Source organism: Mus caroli, chromosome 8, assembly GCF_900094665.2.
Source record: "Mus caroli chromosome 8, CAROLI_EIJ_v1.1, whole genome shotgun sequence".
Classification (NCBI taxonomy): Eukaryota; Metazoa; Chordata; class Mammalia; order Rodentia; family Muridae; genus Mus; species Mus caroli.
The window spans coordinates 64,619,176-64,633,125 of NC_034577.1; the positions used below are offsets into that span (position 1 = coordinate 64,619,176).

Here is a 13,950-nt window from a genome sequence, read left to right on the forward strand (position 1 = left end):
AGATCTTGTGGACAGGTACCTAGCAACCCATTCTGTTCTGTTTCTCCTGCTGAACTTTTTACCTAGCCAATATCCTGCTTTTGGGAACAGGTGCATTCTCCCAGAAACAAAGCGACTCTGTGTCATCCCTCTCCCCATATCCTGCTTCTATGGGCATAAAACCTACCTGGGAAAAATAAAATTTGACAGTTTGATCAATCAGACTTGCTGTCCGTTCTTTGTGTTCCTCACTCCCCATTCTCTCCACAGGTGATTCCTCAGACCCTGTTTGACTGACCCGTGGGCCAGGACAGGCATGGACATAGGGAATCTCTTTCCATTTCCCTAATCATGCATAGTAATTGTAAAGGTTCCAAATAACATTGGAGTCTAGGTTGCCATTTGTGATGGTTTGTATATGTTTGGCCCAGGAATGGCACTATTTGGAGGTGTGGCCTTGTTAGAGCAGGTGTGGGCTTGTTGGAGTAGATGTGGCACTGTGGGCATGGGCTTTAAGACTCTACTTTTAACTGTCTGGAATTGAGTCTTCCACTAGCAGCCTTCAGAAGATGATGTTGAACTCTCAGCTCTACTTGCACCATGCCTGCCTGGATGCTGCCATGCCTTGATGATAATCGATTGAACCTCTGAATCTGTCAGCCAGCTCCATTGAAATGTTGTCCTTATAAGAGAGTTGCCTTGGTCATGGTATCTGTTCACAGGGGTAAAACCCTAAGACAGAGGTTGGTTCCAGGGACTGGGGTATTGTTGTGATAGGCCTGACCATGCTTTTGCTGGGAAGAATGTGGATTTTGGGACTTTGGGTTTGGAAAACGGTGAAATGCTTTAAATGGGGCTTAGTGGGCTGTACTAGTAGGAATGTGGAAAACTTTGTTGCTCAGAGTAACTCCAACTGTGCGGATCTGGCCCAAGAGGTTTCAGAGGAGAATTTCAGTGTGTGGCATAGAGGCTGTTTTTATGGCATTTTGGTGAAGAATGTGGCTGCTTTTTGCCCTTGTCTGAAGAGTCTACCTGAGGCTAAGATAAAGAGATTTATATTAATTGCATTGATAAAGGAAGTCTCAAAAAAGCCTAGCAGAACACGGTATGTACTTACTAATAAGTTCAGACTATCCAAGATTCAATTCACAGACCATATCAAGCCTGAGAAGGAAAACCAAAATGTGGATGCTTCAGTGCTTCTTAGAAGGGGGAACAAAATACTCACAGGAGGAAATATGAAGGCAAAGTGGAGCAGACACTGAAGTCTCTGGGTCATCCAGAGACTGCCCCACCTGGGGATCTATCCCATATACAGCCACCAAACCTGGACGATATTGTGGATGCCGGGAATTGCTTGCTGACGGCTGCTTCCTGAGAGGCTCTTGGACAGCCTGACTAATACAGAGAAGGATGCTTGAAGCCAACCATTGGACTGAGCATGGGTTCCCCAACGGAGGAGTTGGAGAAGGGACTGAAGGAGCTGAGAGGGGTTGCAGCCCCATGGAGGGAGCAACAGTATCAACTGGCCAGACCCCCTGGAGCTCCCAGGGACTGGACCACCAACCAAAGAATACACATGGAGGGACCCATGGCTCCGGTCGCATATGTGGTAGAAGTTGGCCTTGTTGGACATCAGTGGGAGGAGAGGCCCTTGAGTCTGAGGGTGTTCGATGCCCCAGTGTAGGGGGTTGCCAGGGAGGGAAGATGGGAGTGAGTGGGTGGGGGAGCACCCTAATAGAGGCAGAGGGAGGGGGGATAGGACAGGGAGTTTCTAAAGGGGAGACCTGGAAAGGGGAAAACATTTGAAATGTAAATAAGGAAAATATCCAATTAAAAAAAAAAAAAAACCTAGCAGAAACTTTATTCTCTGGTTAAGTCTTATGAAGAGCATTTTGAAAAAGTGTGGCAAGTTTAGAAGAGAAAAATATAAAATGTATGATTCGAGTATTAAAAAGGGCACCAGCAAATGAAATGGAGCTAATCCTCTGTTCAAGGATATTAAACTGAATTAAAGGAGTGGGACTTTGGGGCAAGATCTTACCTAGCAAAGTTTAGATCCAGGCATGGTGGTGCACAACTTTAATCCCAAGAGATAAAGCCTAGATCTCGGAATTCAAGATCAGCCTGAGACAGAGCAAGTTCTAGGTGAAGAAAAGATTAAATCCAACCCTGATGGACCACACCTTTAATCCCATTGCTCAGGAGAAACACATGCAAATTTCTGAGTTCAAGGTCAATCTACAGAACAAGATTCAGGAGGGCCAAGCTTAGGCAATGAAGGAGTTGGAAAACAAAGCTGGTGATAATGTAATAAAACTAGGGGGCCATGTTCCAGCTCCTGCAAGCAACAGAACTTGGCAGGTTCAGCCATGTGACTCTGGCTTTAGTCAAAAATAGAAGGGACTACTGGGAGCTGGAGCTAAGAAATTAGTGTTAAGAAGAGATCAGCAGTGGGGTGGAAAGAGCAGGGCTCAGATTGAGAACTGGAGAGATGGCTTAGCAGTTAAGAGTAATGACTGCTCTTCTGGAGGTCCTGAGTTCAAATCCCAGCAACCAGATGGTGGGTCACAACCATCTGCAATCTGATCAGATGCCTTCTGCCCTCTTCTGATGTGTCTGAAGACAGCTACAGTGTACTTACATATAATAAATAAATCTTTTAAAAGGAAAAGATCAGGCAGTGGTGGTGCATGCCCTTAATCCCAGCACTCGGGAGGCAGAGGCAGGCGGATTTCTGAGTTTGAGGCCAGCCTGGCCTACAGAGTGAGTTCCAGGACAGCCAGGGCTACACAGAGAAACCCTGTCTCGGGGAAAAAAAAAATCCAAAAAAAACCCAAAAAACAAAAAAAAAAAAAGGAAAAGGAGAAGAGGAGGAGGAGAAGGGGAGGAGACCAGCATCACTGAGGTGACATCTTCTGGGAAGTGTTTCCTGAGAGCACAAAGAAGCTCTGTTCCAGAGATAGCTAAAGTTGTAGCTCGTGCTACAGCTGTACTTGGTAATGTTTAAGAGTTACCCATGCTGGGTGTGGCACGCCTTTAGTCCCAGCACTTGGGAGGCAGAGGCAGGCGGATTTCTGAGTTCAAGGCCAGCCTGGTCTACATACAGAGAAGCCCTGACTCGAGGAAAAAAAAAAGTTGAACTTTCAGCTCTGCCTGTACCATGCCTGCCTGGATGCTACCATGCTCTTGCCTTGATGATAATGGACTGAACCTCTGAACCTGTCAGCCAGCCCCAATTAAATGCTGTCCTTATAAGAGTTGCCTTAGTCAGCCAGGCAGTGGTGGCGCACATCTTTAATCCCAGCACTTGGGAGGCAGAGGCAGGCGGATTTCTGAGTTTGAGGCCAGCCTGGTCTACAGAGTGAGTACTGTGCCTGTCCAGTCAGATGCTGCAGAATGGCTGCACCCTGGATGATTGGCCCTGGACCCTGCTCCTCACATACCATGGCTTCTTCCACATGGTCTTGCTGTTGGTTCTCTCTTGGCGACTCTTGTACCCTTTAAGATGGGCCTTGCTCAGCATGAGGCCTAGAGAACCTGAAGGCCCTTTGGAGTGAACACTGCTGCCAGCCCAGAGGCACTGCCCTTCTGAGCTGCTCAGTGACCTACAGGCAGCCATCATCTGAAGAGTCAGAGTGTCCTAGGTGATGAATTGAACTTTTCAGTTCTCTGTTGGCGGTATACTTTCATAAAGCTACCTGGGTAAGGATAGGAGTAGACTACATGTTTGTCATGGTAACTCTTTTGTTTTTTATTTGCACACAGCATATGCTTGTGGCTGTATGTGTGACGCTATAATCAGGTAGACCCAGTACAACACAGTCCTCCGCTCTGCAGCATCCCAGTGTGGTCACTTGTGGACAACTTGACCTGTGTGTTTGTCAGTGTTGTAAAGAAGGGATAAAAAGAGGGCTTATTTGTTCAGGCTGGGTAGTGGGAGGCAGAAGACAGCACTTCATATCTTGTAGCTCTAAGTGTGAGAGACAATTTAACTGAAACTCCATATCCCAGTGATAAGGTTGGGGTAACAGGTTTAACCTTCAGGAGCACAAAGTGGGGTTGTCACTTCAGGTTACATATATCTGGTTATAGCAAGGGAAAGAGCTATTGCTTAACAGCTTCTAGAACCTCTGACTTGAGAGTCTCAAATGGTTCTGACAGGGACCCCATCCCTGAGCCACACACCCCAGCCCCTCACTGGGAAATTCTAGGCAGGAACTCCACCCCTGAGCCCGACTCTCAGTCCTTTCCTGTAAAATTATACTATGTCACTCTACCTGAACTACATCTCTAGCCACGAGAAGTTTCTGAATAACATTTTAAACAGACACACATATAGAGCTGGTGATATATGGTTCAGTGGCATCAAAAGGCCCTAGCCCAGAACCAAAAATAAATAAATAATAATAAAAACCAAGAAGATTCATGGGTTTCAATTTTCCACACACACACACACACACAGTAGTCCAAAAACACTTTATCAGAACTCAACAATGAGATAATAGTTCTCTGGAGGTAAATCCTACAGCCAAGTGTAAACCCTATGACAGCATTCTTTTTCAGCACAATTCCTCTCCAGAATGAACGGAACCCTTTTTCCTGAAACTACAGTCCTAAGCTGAGAAAGGCAGAAAGCCATCCCAACTATCCAAGGCTGGGGATCAGCCAACAGAGTGGCATGTTACAATGCTAGGCAAGTGGGTAGGCTCAGGCATGCTGCGGATGTGAAGGACACAATCAACAATGTCTGCAGCAGCTGTGCAGCCTGAACTTAGACTTGACCCAGTTCCCACATTACCAGCGTTTTCCCATAGTTCCCAGGGAAGCCTGGGGTAAAATGCTATTATGACTAGGGCTGGTAGTACACACTTGGGATTCTAACACTAAAGAGGCTGAGGCAGGGGAATGGAAAGTTCTCAACCAGCACAGATTCCATCAAGATGGTCTCAAGACTAACCAACCAGCCAATAAAAAAACCTGGTATGGTTGTACTCAATTGGGATCTTGTCTCACTGAGAAGATAAGGAGTTCAAGGTCATCTGCCACAGTTTGGGGCTGTCTTAAAAATAAGCCAAAATGAGGGGCTCAGGACACAGGTCACTCTCAAAAGACCCAGCACTCACATGACAGTTCACAACTGGCTGTAATTCTAGCTGCAGATTAGAGGACTTCTGGCCTCTGCAAGCCCTGCATCCACATGTGTGCAGACACGCATGCAGGCAGAATACCATACATATAAAACAGAACAATCTTTAAAAAGAAAAGAAAGAAACCAATCCAAAAAGAGAGCCCCAAAGCAAGCCAGCTGCTACAGCTTTCAAATGCTGATTAAAGTCCCTCAGCACTGACGGACATGGCCACCTCTAGATGGAACACATCTCAGAGCTGATGGCGTAGTCGCCTCTGAACCTCACGCACCTCAAGCTCGAGCTCGCTCGCCTCCTTCAAAGAGAGACCCAGAAACCCAAACCTTCAGAGTACGCTGCCAACATCACAAGCAACAATAAAGGAGTGGCCCCAAAGTCACTTTATTAACAAGTGGCTTGAAAGCACAGAGAGGTGTCTGCTAACATCACCACTAGCACCTCTTCCACAGGCCTCTTCAGGAGAAGCTGAGTGTGTTATGGCTAACAGCTTAGTGTCTAAAGAAGAGGCTGGTGTCCCAAGGGAGGAGGACCTGCTCCTCCAAATGTTGGAGCAGTCTTTGGCTGCCCCAGGTAGACCCAGTTATGGGGAAGGAGGAAATGTTTGGAAGTAAGACCTCACTGGCCCCAGACTGTTGGGTCCACCAGCATAGACCTGGTAGTGCAAAAGAGGCTGCTAGACTGTCATAGCTGGCCTGGCAAGCAGGTGCCTGAGTCACATCAATTAAGGACAATCTGTGCAAGGCCAGGAGTGGTGGCATACACCTTTAATCCCAGCACTTGAGAGGCAGAGACAGGTGGATCTCTATGAGTTTGAGGCCCGTCAGGTGTGTGAGTTCCAGAATAGCCAGGGCTAACCAGAAAAATCCTGTCTCAATAAAAAAAAAAAAAAAAAAAACAGACAAAGACACCCAAATCAAACCAAAACAATCACCATCAATTCAACCAAGAAACAGCCCAGGTCAGGTTTCTGGAGAAGCTGGGCCAGGAGAAGATGGAATGCCAGCACAAGGGAAAGACCTAGGTCTTTCTCCTAACAAAGTCTGACTTTGTCACTGTGGCTGACGAGGGTCAGGGAGCTGGGAAATGGACATTCCCCACCCAAATGAGCTTGGGCCTTCTGGGAAGGTCCCTGGTTTTCCAGTGAGAAGATTCTTGAAGTCATCAGAAACAGAAATAGAGCCTTGATGTCCAGCAGGTGAGCTCTGGGTTCCACGCAGGACTCAAGAGCCGAACAGTCTGGAAAAGTCAGAGGTGAAATGACCATGAGGACAGGAAGGGGCTGTGGTAAAAACTCTGGCACACAGCTGGGCGTGGTGATACACGTCAGCTATCCCAGCACCGTGGAGGCCAAGCAGGAGGACTACACAGTTAAAACCAGCCTGGGCTACACAACAAACTACTATCTCGAACACACTGTTGCGGATTATTTTTCATGAAAGTGCTTCATGGTTCTGCACTTAAACATAACTATTGGCTAGGCAAGGTGACACAGTGAATAAAGGAGCTTGCTGCCAAACTTAATGGTCTCAGTTTGATCCACAGGATCAACAAGGTGGAAGGAGAGAACCAACTCCTGAAAATTGTTTCCTGCCTTCCACAAGCATACTTTATTACATGTGTGCACCCCTAGGTAAACATATAAAATAATACCACGAAAAACAAAAACCCTGTTGGCTGGACACTGAGGTACATGCCTGTAATCCCAAGAGGCCTGCTAACACTGATGCCTGACTGCCAGGGTATGAACTCAGATCCCTACTTCACACTATAAAAGCCATTTCAGTGGTCACACTTGTGTGTCTCATGACTCACAGACCTGGGGCAGAGGCATCAGAAGTCTGAGGGCAGCCTGGCCTACAATCAGACTCTGCCAAAAAAAAAAAAAACACACACACACACACACACAAAAAAAAAAACAACAAGAAGAAAAACAAAACAAAACAACAACAACAACAAAAAAAAAAAACCCAAAACAATCAAAGAGAATGGCTGTAAAAAACAGAAGCCAGTAGTAAATCCTACCTGCTGGTTTTTACTAAGGCTTTCAAGGCAGGAACAAGCAGTCTGTTGGACTTTGAAGCCATCCAGTACAGGTTAACACAACAGCAGGGGTGGGAGACACATGGCCAGATTGGACTTGGAGACCACCCTCCAACGTAACCAGAGTTCTTATTTTGGAAGCAGGGATAGCCCTTGAGCTTCAACTAGGGGCTGACAGGATGGCTCAATAGGTGCCCCATGCCAAGCCTGATAACCTGAGTTTGATTCCCCAGGACCCACACTGTAAACAGACAAACTGTGAAAGGGGCAGGAGCAGGTAAGGAATGTGAGCACCAAGCAAGGTAAACTTACACGATCATGCAGAGCATCATGAACACATTCCACAGTGCGATGAAGATCCGGAAATACCTCAGGCTTAGCAAAAACTCTCGGATGTTGTCTCCTGCAAAGCCAGAAAGTACGGTTCATGAGGCTATAACCCAACCCACTACCAAACATCTGCGGCAGCCCCTGATGCATCCTTGCAGAGCACCAATTCCCAATGCCTCTGAATGGTGCTAGAATGGGCACGTGACTCAAGTCTGTCCAATTAGAGTTCTTCCTGAGACGTGGGTCCTAGTTACCAGGCCCAGGTTGGCTAGACTGAGAATTTGCCATCTCCACACTTTGTGGCTGAACTTAGAGCACTGCATCTGCCCCAGAACACATCACCTGCCATCGCTCTGGTTTACCTCCTTAGTTTTTTTTTTTTTGTTGTTTTTTGTTTTTTTTTTTTAATGTTGTGGGTTTTTTGTTTGTTTTAAAATAGAGCAGAATATGTTTAAGTCAGAGGACAAACTATCAATTCTCTCCTACAATGTAAAACCCGGGGAATTGAACCCACAGTCAGGCATGGTGGCAACTGCCTTTGCCTGTTGGGCCTCTTAGCAGCTTCTGTAAATTGGATTTTGAGGACCAGGTCTCACTCTGGGGCTGAGGCTGGCTCAGAACTCTCATCATGTCCACACTTGTCATGGAAAGGGCCTCTGCCATGTCACATCAACCCACGCTTGCAGCAGTAGCAGCACCTTCCTGACACCCACTTTCACTATCCCTCCAGAACACCCTCCTAATCGCCCGGGGCTGAGTCCCACACTCTGACAGAGCAGTCAACTAAGTGGCTGGCAATATGGTAAGCACTCAATAAAGCCGATGAACAGAGCATGGTGGAGTACTCTTGTCATTTAAACACCTAGGAGGCAGAGGCAGAGGCAGGGGGATCAGGCATTCAAGGTTAGTCATGGCCCTATAATACCACATCTCAACAATAAAAAGGAAGAAGAGAGAAAAGCGCAGGTTGGTGAGAGAGAACAGGTACCCTGGAATCGACTTAAAGTGTTGAAGGTAGAAAGACATGCTTACCTGTGCTGGGTTCCTTCGATTCTTCCCCAAAGCCTTGTGTGTCCTTCTTTTTCCTATAAAGAACAGCAGATAACTCCAGCTTTCCGTGAAACATAAACACCATCGGATTTCCTGACCCTGACACCCAGCTAGGAAGGGCATGAACTTCAGCTCTGCCCCCGACTTGCTGTGTGACCTGGGGCAGTGATACAACCCTCTGTGAGACACTCTCAACCAGCCTAGTCCATCACAGCTGGGTGTGCAGCCACAGACAGGATAGAGTAGGTCCAAGAGCCAGAAAGACATTCTTGAGGGATAAGCCTGAGCATGAGGCTCTTTGGAGATGCAAGCAACCCCGGGGTGCAGATTTTTTTGTTTGTTTAATATTAATCTGCAAGTAAGAGGAATGAGTGTGCCATCCCGCAGCAGTTGTGTGGAGGTCAAAAGGATAACCAATAGGCGTTCTACCATGGGGGCTCCGGGAATCGGGCTCAAGTAGTCAGGCTTGGCAGCAAGCGCCTCTGCCCGCTGAGCCATTCCCTGGTCTAGAGAGTACAGATTTAAAGACCCTGGAGTGATACAGAACTGTCAGAGCCCGGTGAAGCAGCGCGGAGGCGTGGCTAGAGGTAGGATTAGTGGGGCGTGGAGCATGCACAGGGCGGGCCTGGCAGTAACCAAGGGTGTGGGCGGGGACTAGCTGTGGGCGGGTCTGGCTGTCTGGGACACTGCCTGCCGCGGCCTACTCACAGTTTGAAGTTAAGCACAGCTCCGGCGTTCATCAGTAGCGTCCTGCGGAAGGACAGTAACGGTCAGTAAGAGTCACCCCCACCCCTCTGACTGCCACTCTCCGACCTCTAATACCCCTCATTCATATTACCCGAACAGCAGTATGTCTCCGATCATCCTTACACCCGAGGCGTCCGTCAAACCGGAAACGGAAGCTGTGATGAGGGGCGGAAAGTGGAACGAGAACTGACCAATTCTGAATCAGCATTGGTGGGGTTCGACTGAGGATGTAGCATGATGTCACCTACAGGGCGGAGCTTGGAGTGCGCGCGCGCATGCTCAGTGTCACGTGCCACAGCTGGTCCCTGCTGTTGATTCCGCTCTGGTGTTGGCTGGGCTATGGGTTCCCGGGCTACAGAAATTGCGCCTTTGACCCTTGAGCCGCCCGTGAATGGCTTGGATATGGATATGGGCGCGGCAGATGCCTGAACTCCAAAAGGACTCCTCTTGGGTCCCCACGGAGAACTGCGATCCCGGCTCAGAGTGCATAGAGTCAGGATGACCTCCTGCCTGGGTTGTACCTCCCACGGACCTCCCAGTTCTGACTGGAGTAACCCCACGGAGAATGAGGGTCCTGACCGGACAGACTTTTACAGAACATGAGGCCTGGATTAAGGTCTACAGAGGATGGATCCTAACTGTGGGGCCTCCTGAAGCGGGAGGGTCCTAACTTAGTGGACCCTAACACCATGGTCTGGGCTAGGGTCCACAAAGAGGAGGGTTCTGACTTGTGGAGCCTTTTGGAGAGACAACCAAACAGAACATGAGGGTTCGGTTGAGGTCCCCTTGTGGGAGGCGGGGTTCTGACTTAGGATCCTCAGGAATAAAACATGATATTCTTGGCTGAGATCTTTCGAGGGCGCGGGTTTTGAGGGAAATAGGGGTCCTGAATTGGTTAGTCCCACGGAAAAGGGACAGGATCCTAACTAAGCAGATGTTTAAGGACAAGATTCCCTCTTGTGTGTGCTGGATGCAGGGGACATCGCCTTTTCGGCTCCGTTGAACGAGTTCTGACGTCCCTGCGGCCCCGCATCTTGGGCTCCAGGCTGCTAGGAGTCCCCCACCACCCCTCCTCTCTCGAGGGGTGGGGGCAGGCAGGGGGCGGTGCCTGGCAGTGGGGCGGGCTCAGTGGCGAGGGAGCATTCGTCGGGCAGCGGGGCGCGGGACGTACGGGGCCGGGGAGGCGCCCTCCATCGCCATGGACCTGATGTCAGCGCTGAGCCTGGGCGAGCTAGCGCTCAGCTTCTCGCGGGTGCCGCTCTTCCCTGTTTTCGACCTCAGTTACTTCATCGTCTCCATCATCTACCTGAAGTATGAGCCAGGTGAGTCGAGGATTGTAGGAGTTACCAGGAGGGAGGTTGCCCCTAGCTTGATGATGGAGACGAGAGGAGGAGACAGGCTAGATCCTGGGGCTGGATGGGGGAGGAGGCAGAGGCTGAGATCGTGGAGTGCTCCCACGCCCGCGCAGGTGGAGGAGGGAACCCCGGGGACAGAGGCGCTGTGGAAAGGAGGCTGCAAATGAGGTGGGAGGGAAGAAAAGGAGCGCAGTTGTTTACGGTTAGGAGGACAGGTGCTGCGGGGTTGGGGTTGAGGGCGGGGGCAACGAAAAGGCCAGAGTCAGGTTAGAGCAAGGATTCCTGAACTTAATCTTGGGCAAGGGGGATTGATGGTGGCGAAGGTTCCAAACCAAGGATCGGACCTGCCTGGGCGAGGGTCAGATGTTCTGGACGTCAGCTGCCATGACCTCCCTTAACGCCCTTGGATTGACTGCCGGGTGACTATATAAGGACTGGCCATGCTGGGGGCTGCGATCAGGTTCGGGGGAAAGTGACACCCATGTCCCCTCTGTACTGCATCTTTTGGCATCTTCTTCCCTCCCTTCTCGCATGCCAGCTGGGCCAGCTCGGGCCTGGGATCCTTCCCACTTATGGAGTCTAAACCGTTCCAGGATAGGACAACTTTGGGTCAGCTTCCTTTCAAGAGTCAGAGGAGGATAGACCCTACTTCTTTGATTAAAAAGAAAAAAAAAAGTTAATTACTTTTACTTATCTCTGTGTTGTGGGTATGTGCGGAGGTCAGAGGACAGTTTATAGGGGTCCCTGGTCAAACTCTGGTTGTCAAATTCGTAGACAAGCTCCTTTACCAGCAGAGTCACCTTGCTGCTACCGCACCCCTCCTCCAAATCTGCTTTAATGAGGACAAATGTAGCTCACCTCTAACCCCAGAACGTAGGACGTAGAGAAAGGAGGAAAGCAAGTTAATTCCAGGACAGCCAGGGCTATTGATGAGTTCTTATCCAGTTTGATTACAGACTATCTCAAAAACAAAGATATAAATAAGTAAATATATAAATGAATAAATAAATGCCTCCCTGGAGCGTTCTTTTTTTATTACAAGTTCAGCGTAAGCAAATGTGTCGTGTTTGTCTTCTGTAGTTTTAGTTATTCTACTGAACCTTCAAATTTGATGGGCAGGATAATTTCCTTCCAGGAAAGTTAAGACCCTTCTGTGGGTGAGTATGTAAATTAATTACTTTTGAGGTGACAAAACCAGACTCCTATGTTTGCTTAGGGATGGGGTGGGGCTTCAAGATGGCCCACAGGTGGAAGGAAAGAAAAATCAAGTTTAAAAACAGTGTTCTGATAACCCCAAAAGGGCCCATTTCCAGAGCTTTCTCAGATGAAATTGTACACGTGTCCTTACAAGCATAAATACATGCTCTTATGCAAACGGGATTAGCGAGACTGTCAGGCATGCGTGTTGGGTCTCTTTCCCTGTGCACAAGCAACAAGGCTTTGCAAGGTGAAGTTCTTGTTTGTGCTATTGTTTGGAGAAACTGGGTTTCCAGTCTAAGGAAGAGTTCCTGGTGGCTTCTGTGGAACCCAGCACACCCCAAGATCCACTGTGAGGAGGTGGAAACCCCCTGGAATGGACTTAGTATGGAAGTGTGCTGAAAATGGGGTGTTCTTTTTATTTTTAACTCTTTTCATTATTTATTTTGTGTGTGTGTGTGTGTGTGTGTTGTGTGCGCGAGTGCGCATGTGGGAGGATTGTGAGTGTGCCCGGACATGCATGTGGGCGGCACAGGACAACTTGACAGAGTTGTTCTCCCTCCCCTGTGGGGAACTTGGGGATTGAACTCAAGTAAAACTCACTGCTCCCTTTATTTTATTTGTGTTAAAAAAACATTTTTCAGTTATTATCATTGTCATTATTAGTATATGTGTGTACATACATGCCCCAGAGTGCATGTAGAGATGAAGGACAACTCTGTCCTTCCATCTTTACATGGACTCTAGGGATCAAACTCAGGTCACCAGACATCACTGGGCAGCAAGTACTCTTATCTCTGAATCATCTTACTAAACTCCTATTTAAAAAAAAAAAAAAAGCCAGGATCCCACTAGTTCCTCGGGCTAGCCTCAAACTCTTTCCTCTTTCCTCAGCCTCCCTGGTGCTTGAATTCTAGATGCTCCATGCTCATTCTTGTCTGAATACCTCTGCAGGAATATTACAGTAAACCATCTAAGCTGCAAGTGTAGGAGACAGAATTTTCCAGAAGGTTCTGGTTTTATGCTTTAGAACTTCATCAGTTCTTTAACCCTAGCTGCACATCAGATTTTCTGGGATCTTTTAAAAGTCTTTTTCCAGGAGTATTGGTGTATGCTTCTAATACCAGCACCTGAGAGGCAAAGGCAGAGGCAGTTGGTTCTCTTTGAGTTCCAGGCCAGACACTAAAAAACTCTACCTGAACCTGGTGCAGTAGTTCCTGCTTGTTGTTCCACCCACTCAAGAAGTAGAGGCAGAAGGATTACAAATTCAAGACCAGCACAAGCAACTTAGCCAGATCCTGTCTCAAAATAAATTTGTATTAAAATTTTTTATTACTACACTTTATTTGTTTATTTATTGTGTGTGTTAGGTGCTACTATAGCACGTGGGTGAGAGACAGAAGACAATACAGGTTTCAGGTTGCTCCTTCCATATCGTGGGCCCCAGGGGTTGAATTCAGCCCTTTAGGCCTGGTGGCAAGTATTGTTACCTGCTAAACCACATTACTGGCCTCAAAAATTTTTATAGGGATAGTGATGTGGTTAGAGCCCCTGCCTAGACCCTGCTAGTGTGGCCTGGAGGCATGGCTCAGTCTTAGAGTGATAGCCTAAAATTCCCCAGTGAGGGGCTTGTCCATAGAATGTTTGCTAAGCATACAGGAGGCCTTGGATTCCATCCCCACTCCCCAAAACCGACCAACCAAATTAACCCAGATGAATTTAATCAGAATATCTCCATGCTTGCATTTCAAGCCCATTTTTCCCAGTGTTTGCTGCAAGACATCTACCTGAGGCTATTCCTTCAAAATTTGGGGAAGAGGAAGTAGAAGGCTGAAGTAAATAAATATTTGCTGAGCTTGCAAGTCCTATGGGTTCTGGGACAGCCAGAATGACAGATTAGGCTGCAAGAACTACTCATTTCCCTTAGGAAATCAAGGTGGCTAGGCAATGCATATCTGTAATTTTAGCAAACAAAAACTGAGTGCATTCTGGGCTACATATCAAGCCTCTTTCTCAGTTAAAGATGGTGGAGCACAGCTGGGCATGGTGGGGCATGCCTTTAATCCCAGCACTCGGGAGGCAGAGGCAGGCGGATATCTGAG

At 48.0% G+C, this 13,950-nt stretch overlaps 2 protein-coding genes across 2 annotated transcripts in view; one reads left to right on the forward strand and one right to left on the reverse strand.

Moving 5' to 3' along the window:
- Window positions 1–4,443: 4,443 nt before the first annotated feature.
- Smim7 (small integral membrane protein 7) lies at window positions 4,444–9,610 on the reverse strand. Its single transcript, XM_021170358.2, has 5 exons — window positions 9,388–9,610; window positions 9,258–9,299; window positions 8,532–8,584; window positions 7,482–7,572; window positions 4,444–6,365 (listed from the first exon to the last, which is right to left on the reverse strand). Exons 1-5 carry the CDS (start codon window positions 9,411–9,413, stop codon window positions 6,350–6,352), a joined length of 228 nt encoding a protein of 75 aa, XP_021026017.1. The 5' UTR covers window positions 9,414–9,610; the 3' UTR covers window positions 4,444–6,349.
- Window positions 9,611–10,191: 581 nt separating this feature from the next.
- The window catches only part of Tmem38a (transmembrane protein 38A), a 15,346-nt gene continuing 11,587 nt past the window's right edge, over window positions 10,192–13,950 (forward strand). Inside the window, exon 1 of the mRNA XM_021170509.2 lies at window positions 10,192–10,618. Coding sequence (XP_021026168.1) covers window positions 10,495–10,618 — 124 coding nt within the window. The 5' untranslated portion in view covers window positions 10,192–10,494. The remainder of the gene's footprint in view (window positions 10,619–13,950) is intronic.

Coding starts and splice junctions, on each gene's coding strand:
- Smim7 (XM_021170358.2), bottom strand. CDS start 9,413: ATGATCGGAGACATACTGCTGTTCGG. Junction 9,300..9,387: donor GGAGACATACTGCTGTTCGG/GTAATATGAATG, acceptor GTCCTTCCGCAG/GACGCTACTGATGAACGCCG. Junction 7,573..8,531: donor ATCGAAGGAACCCAGCACAG/GTAAGCATGTCT, acceptor CTGGCTTTGCAG/GAGACAACATCCGAGAGTTT.